A 24,317-nucleotide genomic window follows, 5' to 3' on the forward strand; every position below is an offset into this window, starting at 1 on the left:
GAACGCATTAAAAAAATAAATGAGTGATGTAATAACGAAGGGCCATGAAATGTTCAATAATTGGTGTAGTGAGACCTTCGATCTGCATGGTTTAAATGTGATCCCTCAGAACAAATTGCAAGCCGTTTGCCATTCACCTTCCGTCGCTTTACTGCCTTCTTCTCTTTTCTTACGCTTATCGCATCTGCTTTTCTTTTTCGGGTGCACAGCTGATGAATATTACACGGCTGAAACATTACTTTTCTAACCTTTGTCCTCCTAACTTTTATGTCTGACAGTATTTCATGTACTTGTGTAGTTTTATTCTTGTAGCCACTGGGAGTTTAATGCTGCATGCTGTTACTGAAGAGGTGAGTGGAGGCCGCCAAGTCCTTTTTACGAGTCTCTCTGCTGCCAGGTTTTCAGTCCGTTTGAACCCGTCATTCATTCTCTTTGATCTTTCCTCCTTTCATTCCTGCAATCTCTGGGGTACACTCTGTGCTCGGAATTTAACCCTTTTGATGGAGTTTTTCTACCCGGTCAGGTCAAATGTATCTGCTTACTAAAACCTGACTTGAACATTTATGGTAAACAGCGTTGTCTTTCCTTCTCTGCTGGCTCCTTTAGATTTGATTATTCCGTATCTGATTTGCTTGTCAGTTTTATTCATCACATTTCCCCAAATGTCTTCCTGTGATTTTAGTTGACGACTTTTCAAGCGCCCGTTGTGCAGACCTGCGTGTGCAGCAGCTGTTTTGCCGAGGTCCCACATGGACGTCAGCTGTCACTGAGCTTCACTTCTCAGGCCAAACATTCCACAACGTTTGTGGCTCTTTAGCTGGCATCACACTATGGGTTGTTTAAAAATTTCTTTGTAAGTTTCTGTCATATGCTTAATATGCATAATGTCCAGAAAATCAGAACGTGTTTCAGATGGTCACAGCGCTCCTTTGCTGTTGTCATTCGCGAACCGTAATTCCCCCTTAGCAATGCAGTCATAGCTCTCTTAAAGGAGACCTTTGGAGTTTTTCAAGTCAAAGCTATTTCTTTGCAAACATTCACAAAATTGTGTTCCAAACTCCAGCATTTTCTATAAATTTAAAAAATATCTTGCCCACACTGGCATTTTACAATGGAGGCAATGGGGCATGAAGCACCACTGGAAAAATAAAGCCTAAAAACTTACCGAATACGTCCTCTTCGAGTTTCGATAAAAGAAGTTTGTCACCAAAAAAAAAAACAGGATCTAGAAATAATCATTGTATCATATATTCCTGGTACTTGATTTCTCGAGGTAAGGATACGTGAGTTCTCACATAAATACGGATGTAAATCAAAACAAACCCAACCATGTGGCCATAAACAGTTTACTGTGATTTTGTCTTCCGAGAGGAGACCGTGCCTTAGAGGTGGCGAAAGCTTATTGCAAAAGATGCCAAGTGCCAAGCTATCAGGCACAGCTGGCCGACGCTGTTATTATAAGAGCATGAAACGTTTTAAAGCAGTAATTCGAAGGACCTTCTCCGTCTTCTTCTTTGGTCCCTAGCGAACAGCTGGATGAGGGTGACCATTATGCTACTGTGGGTGCCACTTGGTCCCGGATTTCTTTCACGATGCATTTCCACTCCTGTCGGTCGAGTGCGATGCACGATTTTTGAGGTCAGCTTTGATTTTTTTTTTTTGATCTAGGTCTTTTTCAGTGCTGCCTTCTGCACCTTCCACTGTGATGGTCGTCGCTACCATAGCAGCCTGGGTGGAAGTCTGCTGTCAGCCCTCTTGCATCTGTGTCCGAACCATCGCAGTCTGCGTCTCTGAGTTTCTTCTTCAATTGTGGGCTGCTGCTCACATCGCATTTGTGTAGTGTCATTTCGGATGCAGTCTCGGAGCGAGACACCCAGAATTTGACATCGGCACTGTGTTTGAAAAACTCTCAAGTTTATTGATTTCGAAACTGAAGCATCGTCGAAGTCTCAGATCCATGGAGCAATGTTCTGAAGAGGAGGACTTGGGTCTTGATGGATATGTTTTTCTTTCACCACAAGCACCACTTGATGGATGTGGCTTGGCCAATCCAGCTGGTGATTTCAGTGGTACATGCCACTTTTCACTCCTGGACCAGTGATCCATGGTACTTCAGTTCTTTAACCTTTTTTTCACTGTACCCTAATAAGCTTTCATATGACACTCAGACGGTGGGCTACACCGACTTTGATATGTGACAACTTTTTTATTTCGGGCACTGAGCGACTTTGTGAACTTGAGCTTTCGAGTTTCTCCAACACGCTATGTCACTCGATCAACTTCCTTTTGTTGCTTATATAACTGTTTAAACCAACAAATAGTACGTTTTTTCCTTGCCTCCATTTGGTATTTGCTGAAATTCTTCTATTTTTCCTCATACTTTTGCCACTGCCTTTTCACAGAACGCTGAGCTTAAGGGCTATTTATATTGATTTGCATATTCAAATAGGCGTAATTCTGGGAGGAGTTCGGGTGGGACAGCAAGCGTGTGCACGTGCATTTATTTCCACGCTGAGCGGGATTTATGTAGCGGAAGAACGCGGAAGTTGGCGAACGCACAGATTCATGCATCTGGATTTTTCTGTGCGGAAGCACATTTCAGCTTTTGTGCTTACGTCATGTTATAGTGTGAGTTCTACACATGGTGTTTTACATGAGGCCCCAGGTCTTTTAAATTTACCGTTTACTTTCACTACTGAAACTACCAAACCGCTGGTACTGCACCACTTTAAAAATGGGGTTTCAGTATTCGTCACCAGCCACAGTAAACAAGGGGCAGTTCAATGGTGTTGGGGTGCTGTGTGCCTTTGAAGACCTGAGTCCTTGTGCTCAGCAGAAGACTTGATTGGAAGGGACAACTCCCCAACCTTCAATGCACTGGGAAATTCAAAAGGGGAACTGCAGAGTGTGACATGGGAGGGAAGTGCACAATTGTGCAGCACACTGAGGAGACTGGAGTGAGACGCGGGCTATCCGTTATTTGGTTTTAGTACCATTTTGGCACAGGTACTCAGCTCTGAAAGCTAGTATTGAAACTGAGCTCTACATTTTTGTCCCGATCCTACACTGGTACACGGGGGTTTGGTGTGTAGCAACAGATTGTATTCCCCACAGAAAGATGCTTTATAAAAGTCATAACATTGCCACTTCCTTTCTGCAGATTCAGTTAATTAACATTAACAATTCAGTTCACTTTACCCAATGACACTCTCACTACAAAAACAATCTACCAATGTCATTTATAAGTTCTTCTCCGGATAAAACATCAGATGAAAAGGAGATTATAAATGCACCGGTGTTGTCAAGCGCACATCAGGGGTGTGGTGATTTTGTGCCACGTGAGCAGGGGCCATCCCAGACATTTTGACTCCCACTTCTTCGTTCTTTCAAAGCTATTCTGGGTCACATTGAATTCCACTTGAAATCCTGCACCACCTGACAATGGATGGGACGGGATGGGGTGGGAGAAGAGTTGTTAATGCAGGCAAGGTTTCCATGGCAACCATCTAGGGTGGTTTTTTGAATAGATAGTGTAGAGGAGTCTGGGCAGCTTGAACCAAAAAGGTGTGCGTTTGTTTATTTAGATGTACACTTTTTGATTTGTACACCTCTTTGTAATTTATATATATGAGTGTATATATATATATATATATATATACGCATAAAATATATATATATACGCATAAAATATATATATATACACACACACATTATTTTTTTTCTTCTTTCCTTGTGGGAAACGCCTTCCCCATTCCCCACAAGTATAACACAGTCCCAGCACAAGCACAGCACAATACCACAACTCTCTTCGTTCTGTTTATCTTCTCCTGCTTCATCGCTCCTCCTCCCAGGGGGGTTGCCATCTAGCGTCCCAGGGGAGGTAACACTCTGGCCACGCTTGCTCCCCCTGTCCTCCAAGTGGGGAGGCGCACCGGCTGCACACTACTACAGTATGTGTGTATATACAGTATATATATATATATACATATCGCCTCTCATTTGTGTGAATGCTTTTGTCACACACAGTTCCTGCGCTCTCATCTCTTATAAATGTTTACGTTTTCCTCACTTTAAGTTCCCAATAAAAGAAGACTTATTATGTCCAAATCGTATTGATAACAATCCGTGATGAAATTCTTCAACAGAAGAAATGAGTACACGGGCAATCCTAGCACCGAGAAACAATGAAGTCAAATAAAATAACATGAAGATTGTCAATCGGTTACACAGCAATGACGTGTAAAATTTTAACAGGTGACAAGAAAGGTAATGTAGTACATCTTCCTCGGATAACATTAGACACCAAAGGAGATCTTGATATGCCATTCATATTAAAACGTTTACATGTACATATATGTATATGTGTGTGTGTGATGGATATATATATATATATATATATATATATATATATATATATATATATATATATATATATATATATATGTATATATGTATATATATATATATATATATAGTGACCACCAGGGGCCACCATCAAGCCGCAAACCCCTGACACAAGTCCCAGTTTCAAGAGAAGCTCTTTCATTACAGGCTTCTTGACCAGCAGCTCAATGCAGGAATCCAACTCTTTCTTTTCTCTTTCTCTCTTTTCTCCTGCACTCCTTCCAGTTGAGTGTTGTCCTTCTCCTCTCCCAACTCCAACACGCCAGTGTGAGGTGAAGTGGCTCCTTTAATGTCAGACTCCAGCTGGAGTACTTCCATTACTACCAGAAGGGACTTCAGGGTCAGGCATAACCCTCTTAATTGTGTGAAGTTATTTCTTAGCAGCTTCCCCTGGTGGCACCCAAGTACCCCAGCAGGTCTGCGAATCAGGTCTAGAGCTCAGATGTTGTCCTGTGGGGTATACAACTGGGAGCTCCACTAGATGAATACTGCCAACCAAAGTGTTGGGGGAATATATATAGTCCCGTGAGGCAGCCACCTTTTCTCCATCCATTCTCATGGCCTCCTGGCCGAGAAAGACTGCAACAACCAAACTAGCTGTGACATCCCACCATTCAGTTCTTTCTATTATAACGGCATCCCAGCCGTATAATGAAAATAAATCAAACAAGCAATGAACTTTTTACAAAGATAAGGTTGACGACTCTTCAAATGGGAGTCCGACCTTGAAGTGACTCAACTGCTGGTCATATGAGTTCCAGGCGGCTCCAGTAAGGGCAGACAATGGAATTGACGTCAGTGGTGGAATGGCCATCAATCTGCCATTCCACTCAGGGAGGAAGAGAGAAGGCATTAGCACACATAGCCAACGTCTGGTTCAACAGTTAACTGTCGTCACCAGAGCCCTTAAGCTGCCACCCCAGAGCACATGCGTGACTATATAATATATGTTATGTGTGTACGTAGTCTCTAGGTATTCTTCACTCACTGATTTTGTTGAATAAATAAAGATACAAAGCAGATCAAATTATTCTTTGTCCTCAACAATGTGCTGTCGTATAGCTGAAATGCACAGGGTGGTCTTCATTTCCCTTTACAGCTCTTGTCCTTTTAGCCGAGCTCTTACACTGTGTTATCCATAAGCAAATCTAAGTGTGCAGTTTAAAATATCCCACAAGCCCTCGGCCAACTGTGAGCCGCCAGTTATGAGAACACAAAGTAGTTGCTCTGACAAAGATGGGCTGACTTGAGTGAGTGAGAGAGACCTGCTGCCAGGGTGATTTTGATTTTTCCGTGACAAGTGACAGTGGCTAGTGGAGTGCCCTCTTTCTCTCATAGACACGTCTACAGATGCCATTAATGAAAACTTGTTTTTTTTTTTTTTTTTTAGTAGCTTTAGGTTAACACAGAAATCTTTTATTTACAGATTAGTAGAAGACTAGCACAAATAGCCCCGCAAGAATCTTTCACAAATGATGCGGTCAAACAAAGTTTATGCTCTTCAGACAGACAACTTGACCGTTTCCCCCTGGAATTTATCACTTTATAGAAATGCCCATGTCACATGACACAATAGTTTTTATTTTGCTCATCTGCTGAAAGTGAACTTGATTTTGGTTTTATTGCTGACTGAGATTGTAACTCAACATACTAACCTCCCCATCCAGAAGCGAGGTGCTTAATCAATAAATGATGTTTCCAGTTTCTCATTTCATTTGTTTGCAGGCCTGTTGTTCCACACATCCCCGTACAACATAACCTCGTATGTGCACAAACGTTAACAAATGGATGCTGGTCCATCGTGGTGTTGTCTGCAGTAGCTCTATGATGTAATCTTTCCACTATGATGCTAAATGGGCTCTTTACAAAATAAAATAAAAATTGAAGTAGTCTACAGGTTCTATTTGCCCCCATATCTAAAGCCGATGATAAGAGTCACAACCTCTAGTCATTCGGAATATAAGACTTACTGAACTAGATAGATAGATAGATAGATAGATACTTTATTAATCCCAAGGGGAAATTCACAATAACTAAGGTGCTGATCCCATCACTGAACTGTGTCAGTTTGCAGGACTGGAAATCGCCAGCCATGTCACATTTAACAACTGCATGTCGACATTCCAACACAGTCAAACTCTCCCTTTTTGTGACCGCCAATAATATGCTGTAGATGGAGACCTTGCCCTATGAAGGGTTAACAGCTATGGCAGTTTATTTATGGAGTCTATGACTCATGATGGCTGTCAACCGTCCAGTCCCTGCCCTTTTTGTTTTCCATTCTGTTGTGGGACATAAAACACGAGAGATCAGACAGACGAGCTCCTCTTCTGTTTGTGAGGTCCAACACTCCTGCATTCCTTGTTCTTCATCACTGCTTTATATGAATTATTCTTCCTGATGGGCATTAATTGGTTGTCAGCTCTCATGCACACACCCAGAGCTGTGCCTAAGACTGAAGACAAAATCTGACACCTTTTTGATTTTGTTGGATCGAGATGCAGACTAGTTGTAGTGAGTCGCTTGGTGTGTCAGACTACACGACTGGCCTTCACAGGAGCACAGCGCCATCTGCTTCTGACTCACAAAGATTATGTAAACAAACGAAGACAAAGAAAAGTGAGCTGTAAAGAATAAGGCTGTTGGTTTATTCCCCACCACTGGTGGCTCATGTAATTCTGAACTTCGTTTGGTCCATTTCTATAGTTGTGGAAGCAGTTGTCTTATGCATCTGTGATCTTTAAGATACTTTGTAATCAATCTGATTCATTTACTGAGTAGCTAATGGTGATACCTGATGTGAAGGTCTGTTTGTAATGGTCTCCCTTCTTTCTGTTGCACCTGCAGGCGAATCCAACCAAGAGCTGGGGCCGCCTCCCTCAGTTGACGAGGCCGCAAATACGCTGATGACACGCTTGGGCTTCTTGCTGGGAGAGAAAGTGAGTGAGGTGCAGACGGCTACCCAATACAGCATGGAGGCTCAGGATGAGAATCAGGTACGTGGTAGGGGGACGTTTTGCACTTGATTCATGGAGTCTGTGACTCATGATGGCTGTCAACCAACCTCTTAATGCCTCACCATCTAATTAAAAAAAGCAGGTAAGTGGGCACAGAAATGACACATCCAAGGTCTATTTTTATTTTGTTTAAAATGTCGTCGTCTTCTATTTTTTTAATTGGTGCTGCAAATAGAAGTCTGAAAAGTAAATCACAATTATTGAATTCCTTCTCTTGCTGAAGTTTCATTACATGTCTCCAGCCAGAAGTTTGTCGTGTGTGTGTCATGTGGAACTGCAGCCTCCCATTCCTGTCCACCGTCAGTACAGCTTCATGATCCATGGCCCTGAGCCTCGTCCACACACACACACATACACAGAGTAGCTCAGTTGTTTTCTCCTTTTGCTCACCAGCTGGAACCCTCAGGTAAATTTTACCTTTCCATCCAGTGCTCCACTTTGCATTTGGAAGAAATCAGTGGAGGAGGAACACAAAATACTGTGTAGCTGAATTATAGGTGCATGAAGTCTGCCGGCCTTCTTCCTTTTAACTCTGAGTTGAGTGACCTGATTGGAGAATTCATTGGCTGGACTTGTAGGTACACCGATCACTTTACTCTACTGGAATTATGGATGACCCAGATTCTTATTGTGTCCCTCGAATGACCCTCTTTATTTGTGAGGTGAAAACTTCAAGCAGCGGTTAAATAATAATAATAATAAGTTACATTTATATAGCACCTTTAACAATTCCAAGGTTGCTTTGCAAAAAAAAAATAAAATAGAGAGTGGCCTCCCCTGGACTTTCTCGTATAATCGGGTATGGGGATGGATATTTGAGGAGTAAACCGCAAGAGGATTATATTTTTATATTATGTGCATTATAGAACCATCAACAACAAAACAAATCAAATCTCTATATATAAAAAATCAAACGTCTGTCTGTCTGTCTCTCTATCTTTTCCACTTTTCATGAGAGAACTACTTCACGGATTTAGGTTGGGTCTTTTTCTATAATTTGCTTGAACATTCCGGTTGATTTTGCGACTTCTCTCATTGCACTATGTATCAGAGTTCGCTTGCGGCACAGATTTATTTGCATGGAGCCGGGCCCTCCTCGCTTACTTGCTAGCCTCTGAGCTGTGTACCTTACCTCTGCTTAGCTAGCAAACGAGAGAACTACTTCACGGATTTAGATTGGGTTTTTTTAATATAATTTGCTTGAACATTCCAGTTGATTTTGAGACTTTTCTCATCGCACTAAGTATCATTATTTGCACCAATCTGAGAGAGTGGCTACGGGCCTAGGGAAAGTGTGCCGTCGGGACTGGGGAGCCGGGCAGGTCAGCCTCCGTTCGAGTCGGTCTACCTTTTGCGACATGTTGTAGCGTACCTTGCGTCTGTTTAGCTAACAATACCTGTTTGTTTATTGATTTTTAAAGTTTGTTCTGTTTCACTGCTATGCAGGCGGAGCCATGGGGGGCAGCTAGTTAATAATATATTGAACAATTATTATAAAAGTAAACTTGAATAAATCAGACTCTCCAACTGCATGAGTAAAAGGTAAAGTACCACTTCCAGTTAGCGGAAATAGCCCTAAAGTTGATAGAAATCCACGTTTTGTATCTAATACTTGGTTAACCTAAGTGAAAGCGTACTGAAGTTATCGTGTTTATATACACACACACACACACAGACATAAGGAGGTCTAAAACATTGAGATTCATCAAAATCTCAAGGGCAAATGTTTGAATGATTAGAATACTTTCCCTATACTACATATACAAGAAAATAACAGACTAAGCAGTGGAGACAAAGAGACTGTTCATTGAAGGGAAACATCTTTTATGTCAGATTCAAAAGTAGTGAGGGAAGAACAGTCACAGAGAGATCAGGGAAGAGAATTTCAAAGTTTCGGAGCCGTGGCCCTGAAGGACTTGCCGCCTCCCACGGTTAGAAGTCTGGTGCGCGGGACAGCAAGTAGATTATGGCTTGAAGAGCTGAGAGAGTGAGAAGGGGATTAAGAGATCAAGAGTTCACCGAGGTTATGAAGGACACTGAAAGTGAGAAGAAAAATTCTGAACCTGATAGTGGACTGAAATGGTAACCAATGAGGGTGATGGGAGCAGAACGTTTTGCAGAGGTGAGAACTCGAGTTCTGAATATACGGCAGCTTTTGTAAAGACTGTGCAGGAAGGCCAATGAAAAGACAATTACAGTAATCAGTGTGAGACATAATCAAAGCATGAACTAAAGTTGGTGCGTCATTGAGAAATGGGCAAACATGAGCAACCCTAACCCTAAAGAAATCCCTAAAGTAAACCAGTTGTCCTTCCTGCAGTGCCCACCATCTTTTAAAAGTGAGCAGTCTAAATGATAGCAGATATGTATAATTCCATTTTGAAACCACAAATGGATGACCATTTTAGCTGTCATGTAAATGATATTAATTCCAGAGATTCCATTAGGATGGATAGCTGTCATTATAGACAGATAGTCATCCAGTGTCTAAGATGGGCAAAAGCAGAAGGAAAGACTCATGGATGGCCGCTGGGCTTTAAACTCTGTAACTGTAGGCCTTGCCATTCTCACTTGGGTTTATCCTTGTTGTGTGGCACAAGCAAAGTATGGCCATTAATGACATGGGCTGCTGTTGGAAATAAAATGTGAAAACATCACAAAACCTTTGTCTGAACCACTGGGACTCTTACTTAGGTGCTTCTTAGGGCAGGTGCAGAATCTGCAAATGGCCATCTTTGATGTAAGTGAATTACAGAAACACAGTCAGGATTACTAAGCTGAAGGTCTGGTTGTCACTACTGGGCTGCTCTCATATTGGGAGTCATAGTGGACTATCAACTTCCAGAGAGTGTTCAGAAGCCATTAAGGAGGCTAACAGAATGTCAGGTTATATAGCGCCTTGATGTGTGGAGTACAAGTCACAGGAGGTTCTGTTCAAGCTTTATAACACACTGGTGAGGCCTCATCTGGAGTCCTGTGTGCAGTTTGGGTCTCCAGGATACAAAAAGGACACAGCAGTGCTAGAAAAAGAGCGACAAGGCTGATTCAGGGCTACAGCGGATGAGTTAGGAGGAAAGCTTAAAAGAGCTGAGCCTTCACAGTTTAAACAAAAGAAGAGGATGAGGAGACCTGACTGAAGTGTTTAAAATGATGAAGGGAACTTGTCCAGTGGGTCGAGACGGTGACTTTAAAATGAGTTCATCAAGAACACGAGGACACAGTTGGAAACTTGTGAAGGGGAAATTTCACACAAACATCAGGAAGTTTTACTTCACACAGAGAACCACAGTGTGGTGGACAGTGTGGGAATATTGGGTCCTTCAACACTTAACTTGATGTTATTTTAGAACAATTTAAGTGGAGAGGACTGGTAAGCTTGGTTGAGCTGAATGGCCTGTTCTCGTCCAAATTGTTTTAATATTCTCAAAAAGTAATGTGAATCCTTAACACCAGCATTTTTTAGATAAAATCTTTGTTACCTGCTACAGGTTACCATTATTATGCAGTCCCAAGTCTCATTCAGTCGGCTCCTCTGCTTTTCCAGTCTTTATTTGAGATCATGTGTTGGGGTCCCTCTCGGGTAGTATGCCCAGTCCTTGGTGAAGATACCACCTTAGGGTGAACTTGAATTCAGACAGCTGTTGATTACTTCTGAAGCAACTAGTCTTCTTGTTAGTGCCTTTACTGAGTGGTTGTCAAAAATATCAAAATATCAATAATAACATTTTTAAAATGATTTCATTACTCATTTTGCATGGTATCAAATCTACAGTCTACATTACAAATGCACTTCGGGTTCATTCTGGCGTTTGACTGCTGAGCCTTCGTAGGCTACCAATGGGCATGGCTGGAGTAGGATCCCCGTTTCTTAAAGTATCTTCTAAATTACATAAACATGAATCATTACAAGTCTGTAAACTATTACATTTAACGTAGAGATGTGATGTTTGTCGGTTTTCTTTAGGTAAAATGTTTTTTGTATTTGGTTAAATATTTAGTTCATTAAGAAGGGGTCTGCATCTTTTTTTACGTTTCACTCTGCACTGGGGCAGCACGCTTTAGCACTCGGGCTCCGTCACTCCCTTGATTTTTAAACCCTTTCTGTGAAGTATGTTGCCGTAGCAAGTTACTTTCTTTTATTTTATTAGTGCAATTTTAAAATACCAAGTTTACAATGTAAAGTAAGGTAAGGCGCTATAACTTGTCAGTGCTCAATTGCATGAGCAGTGGTCCTGGTCCTCCGTGTGCCCATATTATAGGTGTATTATAGTGACACATATAGAAGTGACTAAAGTGAAGGTTGCTTTGGCTGACCGTGGTGGTCTCTTCACGGAGGGGGTCTGCGTTAATGCACCAGTGTGGCGTATTCTTTTACATCCTTTCAGTTGTACCACAAAAAATGCTGCACAGCACAGCAATGATTGTGATTTGAAGATTTATTTGTTTTTTACTTTGATGGTCCTGTTTTGTTACAGTTTACTCAAACTGGTGGAGAAATCAGCTCAAACTTCAAATCTGCCTTTATAAGAATTGAGACTGTAGGTTGTTGTGAGTTGTAGTTTTCGGATGGGCCGTAATGTGCATTTAGGAAAGGGCCAAGGCTGTTAGCTGCTACTGTAGTTAATTATTCCTGTGCTTAAATGACTCACATTTCTATTATTGTTTTCATCAGTGTAAAGATTTTAATGCCTGTAGTATTTTAATTTATTGAAACACTTTTTCCATTGAGTTACATTATGTATTGTTTTGGATATCAAAAATGAATTTCAAAGGTTTTCTTAGTATCGTATCGAAGTTTGATATTTTGGTATCATGACAACCCAAATAGAATGCATTAGCACATTTAGTATATAATGTGTTGCTGGTAGGTGATGAGCAAACCCTGCTGAATTTGCTTTGCCTCGATTTTGACAATATTGCACAAGTGCTTGGGAACTTGGCTGAACTCAGTGAAATGCATGCAAGTCAATGGGGAAGGAGAAACTGAAAAAGGATTGGGTGGATTATAATGGTGCAGTGATCTTCTAAGGACCCCTGAATGGACAGGGACGTGTCTGCCAACTATACTGGACCGATTATTGTGGCTAAAAATGTGAATTTGGCTTGTGAAGCAGCAGTGCGAGCCCCTGAAGTATTATATTTTTATGGTACAATTAAGTCTTAATCCCCAGATTCGATAGCAAAAATCCAGTTTGTTTTTCTTTCCTTAACGCTTTTGCTCACTCAGTGTAGCTGCTACTAAACAAGCACAACACTAAAGCATGTGGGTTCTTCACTATTTCATGTTTGCTTCAACTGCACGGCACTCTGGGCAATATTATTAAAGGGGTAGGGTCACGTATTACCTACAGGTGACATACAAGTCCATACAAAACAACACTACCTTTAGGGCACGAATACACAGACACATGTGCGGTTTCCTTCTACTTGCACATCTTGCGTTTAAATGTAGTCGCACGTTTCTTAGCCCAGTAGTAGGATCAGCTTTACATACTGTAAGCTGTGGGCTGTCCCATCCAACATTGTCTTCTATAGCTCTGTGATGTCACACTGGCCTCACAAAGCATCATAGGGCGTTGGGGAAAAAAAGCCAGCAGTGTGGCAAATTATCAGGAAGATATTCTGCAAACAAGGTCACCGGCGAAAACAGCATATTTGTGCGAAAAAAACGCTTTGGCAAATTTCACCAACCAACACTAGTTATGACAAATGTGTTCTCAAGATTTTTCAGGTATGGCGAACACAGGTTTCGAGGTAAGGTAGCCATACTCCATAATCATAGTGCCAGAGAGTGGCAACATTTTAAGTAGCGTCTTCAAGGTAGACTTTCACAGCACTTACTTACTTCACAGGACCTTATAATCAAGGCTATAATGAAGAGGACGAGGTCTCCGTGAACCACAAGGATGTTAGTTGGAGCTCCACTTCTCCCAGTGATTTAACTGAGCTTCTCAAGCACTAGTTTTCCCTGTTAGACATTTGCTCATTGTATATTTGCCATTTTTCATAAACATTAGGACAATCCAGACGAAAACAGGCCATTCAGCCCAACAAAGCTCGCCAGTCCTGTCCACTTAATTCTTCCCAAAAAAATCAAGTCAAGTTTTGAAAGTCCCTAAAGTCTTACTGTCTACCACACTACTTGGTCGCTTATTCCAAGTGTCTATCATTCTTTGTGTCAAGAAAAACTTCCTAATGTTTGTGTGAAATTTACCCTTCACAAGTTTCCAGCTGTGTCCCCGTGTTCTTGATGAACTCATTTTAAAGTCACCGTCTCGATCCACTGCACTAATTCCCTTCATCATTTCAAACACTTCACTCAGGTCTCCTCTTAATCTCCTTAAGGCTCAGCTCTTTTAATCTTTCCTCATAACTCATCCCCTGTAGCCCTGAATCCACCTAGTTGCTCTTCTCTGGACCATCTCTAGTGCTGCTATGTCCTTTTTGTAGCCTGGAGACCAAAACTGCCCACAGAACTCCAGATGAGACCTCACCAATGTGTTATATAAAGCTGGAGCAGAACCTCCTGTGACTTGCGAAAGCCCACAACTAATGCTGCACTGGGTAAAATGGCCAGCAGAGGTAACTTAGTGTATCTTATTTTGTCAACATGTTGCAGCACAGTGTAAAAGGGGTACTGAAAAGTTAGGTCTCAACGTTTGCTGTCAGTGACCTCTGGCGGTATGTCACCAGTCAAAGGCAACTGCGGTCTTCTCCATTTCATGTCATTTTTTCTTCTTTTTCTTAAACAGAGTTCGGCTGTAACCCAACGGATTAGCCCCTGCTCCACTCTGACCAGCAGCACTGCCTCCCCTCCAGCAAGCAGCCCCTGTTCCACCCTGCCGCCTGTCGCATCAAATAACTCCGTAGCCAAAGACTGCGCTTATGGGACTGTCACCAGCCCCACTTCAACACTGGAGAGTCGTGACAGTGGTATCATTGGTGAGTAGCAAGCAAGAACTAAGGTGTTTATGCTATAACACTCTACCTTGGCCAGAAAGATGAGAAGGGTCTAACTGTAGCCCACAGTAGGGATCACGAAACACCCACAACATCAGCCACAAAACCCTCCCAGACCCCTAACCCTAACCCTAACCACAGTGTAACCAGGCATTCAGTGGGAGTTTTGTGAATGACGTTGTGTGCAGTGCGTGATGTTGGCGTGTCACATGACTGACCTTATAGGTATTGTGGGCTGCAATTACACTTGAGAAAGGTTGGTCAAGCTCTTCTACACTGAAATCTTAGGTTTTACTGTCCTTTGTGATGTCTTCCTTTGGAGGTGAGGTGTAACAGAGCACCACTGTGAAATGGCCTTTCATCCTGATCTTTTTATAGCAGTCCCATCTTTCTTTCTTTTTAACCTTTGAACCAAATTTTTCTTTTTTTACCCCCCCCTTTTCTATTGTGTTTGTGTTTTGCTGCAGCCACCCTCACAAGCTACTCTGAAAATGTGGAGCGCAACAAATATGGTGAGGGATCACGGGGGAACATCAAGCCCTGGCAGTCACAGAAATCTGGGATGGATTCATGCTTGTACCGAGTGGATGAGAACATGACAGCTTCCACGTATAGTTTGAACAAAATTCCCGATCGCAACCTGGAGACGATCTCTTCCCATTCTGTGCAGTCTATCCCTCTGTATCTGATGCCCAGGCCAAATTCAGTGGCAGGTGAGTGCTGATGCATTTCTCATATAATGCATGGGTTTCAGAACCTAAGTAAAGGGGTGAATGTGTGGGGACAGGGACAGACTAGGTCCAGAGCTGATGAAAAACTGGAATCTTGGGCACATTCAGCAAAAGGAATCTAAATTGATTAAAGGAATACTCCATCTGCCTCTCCCTGTCACTCATTGGTCAAGAGTCCGGTCTTCAATTCATCAGTTATATCACAATATAATTAAACATGTTTACAGTATAGAGTATATCACAGTATAATCTTTGTGCATGTACTTTTCAGAATGAATCTAGCTCAAGTGCTTCTGTTGGCCCACTTTTATAGTGCGTAGTACTACTTAACTGTTATGTTCCTTTTCATAAGGACTATTTCAATCAACTAAAGTAATAATAATACATTTTATTTATATTTTTTCCATGCTTAATACACTTCACAGAATTTCAGAATGAACAGCAGAGAAAAAGCAGAAAAAAGATAAAATATACAACATTGGCTACAAAATAATATCAGCATAAAACAGTAAATAAAGCTAAATACAGGAAACCCAGAGGTTTGAATTAGGATAACAGGCAGTAAACTACAATAAAATACAAAATCCCCAAACAAATGACAGAATTTGTGGTACAAACACAAATCATCCCAAGCAACTGCACAGTGTGGGTGAAGTGAAAGAAGAGGCAGAATGTCAGGGGTCAGTTAAATGCCTTCCTGAACAAACAAGTTTGAAGTTGTTTTTTCTGAAAGAATGATTGGAGTCGGCCGATCCAATTAATTTATATTCCAAATATCTTTATTATGCAAAATGAAAAAGTGGAGCCTGAAGAAGAGAAAAGTACACTTACATTGCACATTCCATTAAAAAGACAAAGCGTCTTTGAAAATGTCTACCATTTAGAGTGTACAGTAAAACAATGAAACAAGATTGAGAATAAAAAAAAAATATTCAAAAAGCTGTTCTTCCCAGTCCCTTTGGTTCCCCATTAAACAAAAATGAGCAAACCCACCTAAACTATAATACTGCGTTTCTAACCATCTTTATGAACATGAAGGAAAATTATATAAAGACAAACCAAAGACAATGTAGATCAGCGCTGAGTGAGTACTGCCTCAGCCTCACAGGCTATCAAGCCCTACATTCGTACAAACTACAGAAGAAAGCCGTCAAACGAATGTCCACTTTCTACAGAAATCAATGTCGGTGGGCTCTTCTTTAAAAAAGAGATTAATGAAGAAACATCTTTATTTGTATGAAACAAAACACCTCCCATTCTATTGCTTTTTAACTTTGAAAATATACATCATTTCAGCATACATGAATGAAAAGATTTTAAACTAATACTTACGATTGCCTACCTATAACTTTTTTTTTTTTAATACTCATTTTTCTCCTGCTTTATATAAAGAGTCTGTGCTGCTCTGACTCTTTTGGTCACCTGAGCATGTATTCATTTTGATTAATGGTGAGTCCAGGCCTACTTTATTATTATCATCGTCATCATCGGCAGTGTTTGAAGCGGAACAAATAACCCTGCTCTGTTTTCTTGGCCACATATTGGCTTCTTCAGCAATCACAGGAGTGGGGGAGCCGTCCTCTTGAAAGTCTGAAGACGCCATCAAATCAAAAAATAAAGCAAAGGGGTGCCAGCAGACACTTGATAGGAGTAGGGGGGTGGAGGTCCCCTTCAAAGTTTGAAGACGAGATTGTAAACAGTTTTGGAGGTGGCTCCCTGATGGCTTCAATCACGATAAAAATGATGCATGAAAAGTAGGTACCGGTGTCTCGTTTCCACCAGTATACAGTGCACCCCTAAACTCGATCCTGTTTGGATGTGCTTCTTGTTCGTGCACTACTCTGATTTTTCTGGAATATCTGCTTAACAATATATTAGCAAAAAATGCCTGCATATTGGACTTAGTAAGCATACAACTGGATAACTGATGTGGAGTATGGAACACGAGTAACCTGAGGTTTTTGTTTTTCATTGACATTTTAATATTGTTTTATTTTTTGCCTCTTTGAAACCTACTGTATTGTAAATTTTTCATGAAGCTATGCAATTAAAATTGTTCTTGATGATCACTGGAAACAACACAAGGTAAGTAACAAATATAAAAAAATATTTAATTTTGGTGGTGGACTACCATAAGCTTCGGTTGTCTTCATCCATTTAGATGTTTATGGGAGACCTAGCAGAATCAGAAACTGATCTTGTCAGGGCCAATGGTACAAAGCTTGTCACGATCTTCATTATGTAGAAGAAGCCGTGTTCAGTTACAGCAAAAAAAACGTGAAAAATGAGTGTCAGCAGTGTATAAATAAAAATATCAAAGTGATATCTGCTAATGGCAGAATTTACAGAGAAGATAAAATTGGTCTGGCACATAACAAATAGGAACATAATGTCTCAATGTAGAGCAGAGGAAAGTAGTTTTATCATTAGACTATAACATGAAATGTAAATATTTTGATAACTGAAAAAAAATGAAAATAAGGAAATGCTCAGATAAATTTGATAAGCTTATGTAATGGAGTGTGGTAGTCAATATTGTCACAAGCCACACCAGATTTGGGGTCTTCAGCGTGGCTGCAGGTTTTCATTCTAACCCTTTTCTAAATTAGTGACCAGTGTTTGCTGCTAATTAACTTCTTTTGCTGTCATTTTAATTGACTTGGTATTTAAGACCCCTTACTTGTTTCTTTTTCCTTAATTAGCGGCCCAACAATAATGAGCCGACACATAACCAGCTAATGAGTGTCCATTATACAATATCTGAAAATAAAGAAAGATGATGGTCTCAGTGACGTTGATCTGCTCAGGTCCACAAAACATTCTGACTGTGGCCTTAGAAAAAAGAAAATGAACAGTTTTGGAAATGTCTGCTGTGACAGAATGAGACCACCAACAAGCCAGGGAATTAAATAGTGGGTTTAATTAACAACGAAAATCGATTTCTAATTAAGAAACTGCTTGGAGTTTGAGACCCCGATTTGGCGGGTCATCTGTCAGCTCACTCACTTCACATCTCATTTTTGTTTGGGTGCCATTTATGGGGAAAAAATGAAGCAACTCAGAGGACTAAATCTTAGAAAAAAAAAAAAATCAATTAAAACGAAGGGAGAAGTCAACGAACAGTAAAAACTGGTCACTACTTAAGAAATGAGTTAGAATGAAAACCTGCAGCCACGGTAGCCCTCCAGGATGGGAGCTGGAGACCCCCGCACTAGATTATAAAAGGCTGCAGTTTTTTAAAGCGTGATTAGAGTTTTGAGATGACCTCTTTTCTCAGAATCTGTGTTTACGCGGTCACCGCTCATCTAATGAGCAGCCGCTTATCGGCAGGTGGCTAATTCTGTACCTTTATCTGCATCTCAGCCCCTTAAATACAATGCCTGCTTTCTGTCTCATTTGGAAATTACTAAACATTAAATCTTGATTTCTGCAAAGATTTAGAGACCATAGACTAAGTGCAGAGAGAGATGAATTTTTGTATACTATATGAGCAACAACAAGCGGTCTCTTGATTTAAGTCTCCGTTAGAAGAAGCTGCTAATGACACTGCAGAAGACTGAAAGTCGCTTACCTCGTCAGGCTCCAAACACAGTGCAATGCTTCAGGCAGGTCCCTTCCATTAAGGACACAGGTGGTCTTGGTGGCTCAAGACTTCAGCCTTTCCACATAAAAGTAGGATTTTTAGGACTTTGTTACACATTTCTGACCCGTTTGTATATGGCAGCAAATGTTACATTATTTTGCCACATCCCAATGATACAATACAGTACAATACAATTCATTTTTGTTTAGCCTAAATCGCACATTTGGGTGAACAGGCCCTGCCTCTTGACAGCCCCCCAGCCTTGACTCTCTAAGAAGACAAGGAAAAAAAAAGGCAGTTCAAAGAGAGACCCCTTTCCAGGTAGGTTGGGTGGGCAGTGGGTGTTCAAAAAAAAGGGGGTCAATACAACACAATATTCAGAACAAAACACAAGTAATCCTCAATACAATACAATAGTAAAATAAAATATTACAAGTACAGAGCAGAGTTTAACAGTAATGATAGCCTCAACACAGCCTTGCTGCTTTTTATTCCTCTTCCACGCTCCAGTAATAAACACTTCACTCTTAATGCTAGATTTTCACTTCCAGAATGTGTGTATCATGGTAGACATCTTTTGTAATCGATATCTGGCCTTGGATGCCCCCAAGATCTGTTTGTGCTTTAACACAACTCATGTAACAGTGGCTGTAATGATATTAAATGTGAATTCTTAACAACGCATATGGAAGGCAAGTACAGAGAACCATCTGACAACAAATCATTTAAAAACAAAACAAACAAAAGCCTGAATTAGCGTAAACCGACCTCATTTGGGATGTTCATAGGAAATGTGATGATTTACTTCATGAGGTAGGTGTACAGAATAAACAAGAATAGCGGCATCACATATTTGAAATGTTTAAATGTGTGCTTCCAGTTAAGTGCTTAGTCTAAATATTCTCCATTGTAAAAGAAATGTGTAATTTTTGGCCATCTGGTAGAGGTCCATAGGGTCTGAAATCCAACACCGTATTCATAATCAGTGACCAGCAATAGTCTAAAACGATACCCCACATGATATTGTGTGAAACTTGTCATTTTTAACTTTCTGGTAGTGACTTTTTAGAGGGCGAGGACCACCGGCAAAGAATCAAATATCAAAAATATGATCATATTCATGGTCATCAACCTCAGAATAGAATAAAATGACACTGCACATGCCTATATTACCCATTGCCATTTTTTCCAAGTTTTGTAACAAAACGGAGCGACTTTCAACCCTTGTGTCCCATTAGGGAGTGAACCCCTGGCGTGGTTTGACGTGCACAAATTCAAGTTCTTCTTATCGTTCCTGCTAAGGATGTCTGTTGGCTTACCTTTTATCATAAGGGTGTCATCTCCTACAGAAAATATGCTCCAATCATGTCCTTAACTCTTTCGTGGCGGGTGTCGACTTATAATGACATACAGTAGCGTCTTCACACAGTGGCTGGCTGCTACACCAAAGCGTTCAGCACTACGATTAGCTGATGCTGGTACATCACTTTCATTTGTGATCTGCAGATCCCTTGCATCAGAATCTCCGTGCGATTCAGCCATAAAACACAAAACGTTGTCTACAGAGTATTTTGCTTTGTGCGTACGCTTCACTCTCTCATCAGATCTGCCTTTAGCTCAGGTGCCTGCATGAAGACAGCCAAAAAAATATTCAGCCCTCAAAGAGTTAAAATGATGGGTTTTATCTTTTTGAGTCTAGGTGACCACAAATAGCAAGAGAACCCCAAAAAGCTTCACATACTTGGATGACCAGACATCAAGACGAGTCGAATGGTATGTCATGAGTATGGGCGAGTCAAGACCAAAAAATAAACCTGAAGGGATCTCAGAGCGTTGAGAAGTGTGTTGACCGTAAGGTTAGAGTAACGGACTGATAGTTGGCATTGATCTGAAGGAGCCGCTGGCTGCCTCTGTGGTCCCTGATTGCAGAAGTTACAAACAACATGAATACTGTCATGAATTTTTCCTAGTAGGAGCAAACTTGTGTAAAGATTGTTAAGAGTCTATAATTCATGTCAGTTTGGAGAGCTGATACGTTACGGACTTACCAATGTTTAGGGATTTTGTCTTCTTGTACTTTGTAAAGTACCACTGACTTTTATCATTTTTTTAAATTTAAGTTTGAAATTAGTAGGAAAAAGAGACAGAACTTAAATAAATGAGGCAAACAAAGGTTCCAAGACTGACACTGAGATGCGTCTCCTTTCATCTGAGAATCCGCAGGTCCCTCAAGACTTTGGGAATGGTAATGCCATGCTAGAAAACATCAAAGCTCTTGTTATGCTCAGAAGTGACAGGCTGCCCTTTGAAGGCCTTCTGAGTTTTCTGCTGTCGGCTGACAGCTTGGTGGGCATCGGTGAGAATGAATCAGGAATGGAGAGTTTGCAGAGTCGAGGGTAGGCAGTGAAACACATTGTAACCCAGGGCTTCACGCTCGGTGTGCGCTTTCACAAATGTACTGATTTTTAGGAATCATTTTTCTTTTAGTTTTGCTCCCACAGCAGGGGACAGGAGCTTAAATTACTGTATCGGATAAAGCAGCATTTTAATCCACTGCCAGCTTTAGAAGCTGCATAGCGTAAATACCTGACAGTAGCCACCGTTTGATGTGCAGCTCACATTACACTAAACCACCGACAAGCTCATCTGCTATGCACATTTCATAAGACTACAAACATCTTCTTTCTCATTTGCTCGAGTCTCATTTAATGTTGTTACTTAATTATTTCCATGTGTGTTTGGAATGTGGTGCCATGGTATGGACCTCGGGCCTGAGAGGGCACTTGAGTTGTAGTTTACTGATTTGCATCCCATCCATATGCTTTTTTTATTCACTAATTAACTGCTGAAATTGTTCTGGTATTGCTCAGCATCTGTGAGCACAAACCAGGAACCCACCCTGAAGTGGAGTGCAGTTCACAGTAGAGCTCAAAGAACTAAGGACATTTTGAGACACTCATCAGCCTAACAACATACAGAATCTTTATGGGTTTATCGCAGGAAATTGACACAAAAATGGAAGAATTTACAAGCACAACACAAAAGTAACACCATCTGCTCTTGTGTCAAGTTTGCAGGTCTCACTGGTGCCTTTGCTGCCACACTGACTTGACAGTATTAGACATGCCTTCTTATGATTAGTCACATAGAGAAAAATATACAAATAATATATACAATACGCAGAGAGTGGCGACATAATACAGTGCATCCGGAAAGTATTCCCAGCGCATCACTTTTTCTACATTTTGTTATGTTACAGCCTTATTCCAAAATGGATCAAATTCATTTTTTTCCTCAGAATTCTACACACAACACCCCATAATGACAACGTGAAAAAAGTTTACTTGAGATTTTTGCAAATTTATTAAAAATAAAAAAATTGAGAAAGCACATGTACATAAGTATTCACAACCTTTGCCATGAAGCTAAAAATTGAGCTCAGGTGCCTCCTGTTTCCCCTGATCATCCTTGAGATGTTTCTGCAGCTTCATTGGAGTCCACCTGTGGTAAATTCAATTGACTGGACCTGATTTGGAAAGGCACACACCTGTCTATAGAAGGTCCCACAGTTGACAGTTCATGTCAGAGCACAAACCAAGCAAGACGTCAAAGGAATTGTCTGTAGACCTTCGAGACAGGATTGTCTCGAGGCACAAATCTGGGGAAAGTTACAGAAACAGTTCTGCTGCTTTGAAGGTCCCAATGAGCACAGTGGCCTCCATCATCCGTAAGCGGAAGAAGTTCAAAGCCACCAGGACTCTTCCTAGAGCTGGCTGGCCATCTAAACTGAGCGATCGGGGGAGAAGGGCCTTAGTCAGGGAGGTGACCAAGAACCCGATTGTCACTCTGTCAGAGCTCCAGAGGTCCTCTGTGGAGAGAGGAAAACCTTCCAGAAGGACAACCATCTCTGCAGCAATCCACCAATCAGGCCTGTATGGTAGAGTGGCCAGACGGAAGCCACTCCTTAGTAAAAGGCACATGGCAGCCCACCTGGAGTTTGCCAAAAGGCACCTGAAGGACTCTCAGACCATGAGAAAGAAAATTCTCTGGTCTGATGAGACAAAGATTGAACTCTTTGGTGTGAATGCCAGGCGTCACGTTTGAAGGAAACCAGGCACCGCTTATCACCAGGCCAATACCATCCCTACAGTGAAGCATGGTGGTGGCAGCATCATGCTGTGGGGATGTTTTTCAGCGGCAGGAACTGGGAGACTAGTCAGGATAAAGGGAAAGATGACTGCAGCAATGTACAGAGACATCCTGGATGAAAACCTGCTCCAGAGCGCTCTTGACCTCAGACTGGGGCGATGGTTCATCTTTCAGCAGGACAATGACCCTAAGCACACAGCCAAGATATCAAAGGAGTGGCTTCAGGACAACTCTGTGAATGTCCTTGAGTGGCCCAGCCAGAGCCCAGACTTGAATCTGATTGAACATCTCTGGAGAGATCTTAAAATGGCTGTGCACCGACGCTTCCCATCCAACCTGATGGAGCTTGACAGGTGCTGCAAAGAGGAATGGGCGAAACTGGCCAAGGAGAGGTGTGCCAAGCTTGTGGCATCATATTCAAAAAGACTTGAGGCTGGAATTGCTGCCAAAGGTGCATCGACAAAGTATTGAGCAAAGGCGGTGAATACTTATGGACATGGGATTTGTCAGTTTTTTTATTTTTAATAAATTTGCAAAAACCTCAAGTAAACTTTTTTCACGTTGTCATTATGGGGTGTTGTGTGCAGAATTCTGAGGAAAAAAATTAATTTAATCCATTTTGGAATAAGGCTGTAACATAACAAAATGTGGAAAATGTGATGCGCTGTGAATACTTTCTGGATGCACTGTATGTGTTAAAATTGGCACATCCAAAGAAGAAATCCACTGTATTGTGTGCATGTGACAATAATGACCCAATAAAAACATACAAATCTCTCTATTATAAAAGAAAATCTTGAGACGAGACTTTTGCCAAGAGATTTTCTCAAGTCCCGTCGTCCTCTCCACCATTTCCAGTTCACGGCCCTTGCCAACAGTCCTCTCGCCTCTCATTCGTGTGAATGCTTTTGTCAGACACACTTCCTACGCTCTCCGCTTTTATAAATTTTTACGTTTTCCTCACTTTAAATTCCCAATAAAAGAAGACGTATTATGTCCAAATCTTATTGAAGAATTTTATCCCAAAGGGTTATCACCAGAAGAAATGAGTACACTGGCAATCCTAGCACAGAGAAACGATGAAGTTAAACGAATTAACGTGAATTGGTTAAATGCATATCAATAGACTACGCTGAAACAGTTGGTGGTGATGGTGCAGAAGATGAAAACATCAACTTACAATATCCAGAAGAATATCTACAACCATTAACACCGTCTGGTCTTCCATCGCACAAATTACTGTTGAAAGAAGGATGTATCGTAATATTATTGCGTAATTTATGTCTGAGTGATGGGCTATGCAATAGGACAAGATTAGTTGTAGTCAAAATTGGTCGAACAGTTCTAACATGTAAAATTTTAACAGGCGACAAGAAAGGTAATATAGTCCATCTTAACATTAGACACCAAAGGAGATCTCGATATGCCATTCGTATTAAAACGTTTACAGTTTCCCATTAGAATAGCTTTTGC

General features: G+C 41.1%; 1 protein-coding gene across 11 annotated transcripts in view; it reads left to right on the top strand.

Annotated features, from left to right (window-relative positions):
• The window catches only part of tanc2b (tetratricopeptide repeat, ankyrin repeat and coiled-coil containing 2b), a 473,655-nt gene that overhangs the window by 379,508 nt on the left and 69,830 nt on the right, over positions 1 to 24,317 (top strand). For all 11 annotated transcript variants that reach the window (XM_051936364.1, XM_051936365.1, XM_051936366.1 and 8 more), the window contains 3 exons: positions 7,252 to 7,400; positions 14,174 to 14,363; positions 14,849 to 15,094. In XM_051936364.1, coding sequence (XP_051792324.1) covers positions 7,252 to 7,400; positions 14,174 to 14,363; positions 14,849 to 15,094 — 585 coding nt within the window. The remainder of the gene's footprint in view (positions 1 to 7,251; positions 7,401 to 14,173; positions 14,364 to 14,848; positions 15,095 to 24,317) is intronic.

The sequence above is a fragment of the Erpetoichthys calabaricus genome, chromosome 14, assembly GCF_900747795.2.
Source record: "Erpetoichthys calabaricus chromosome 14, fErpCal1.3, whole genome shotgun sequence".
NCBI classification, from domain to species: Eukaryota; Metazoa; Chordata; class Cladistia; order Polypteriformes; family Polypteridae; genus Erpetoichthys; species Erpetoichthys calabaricus.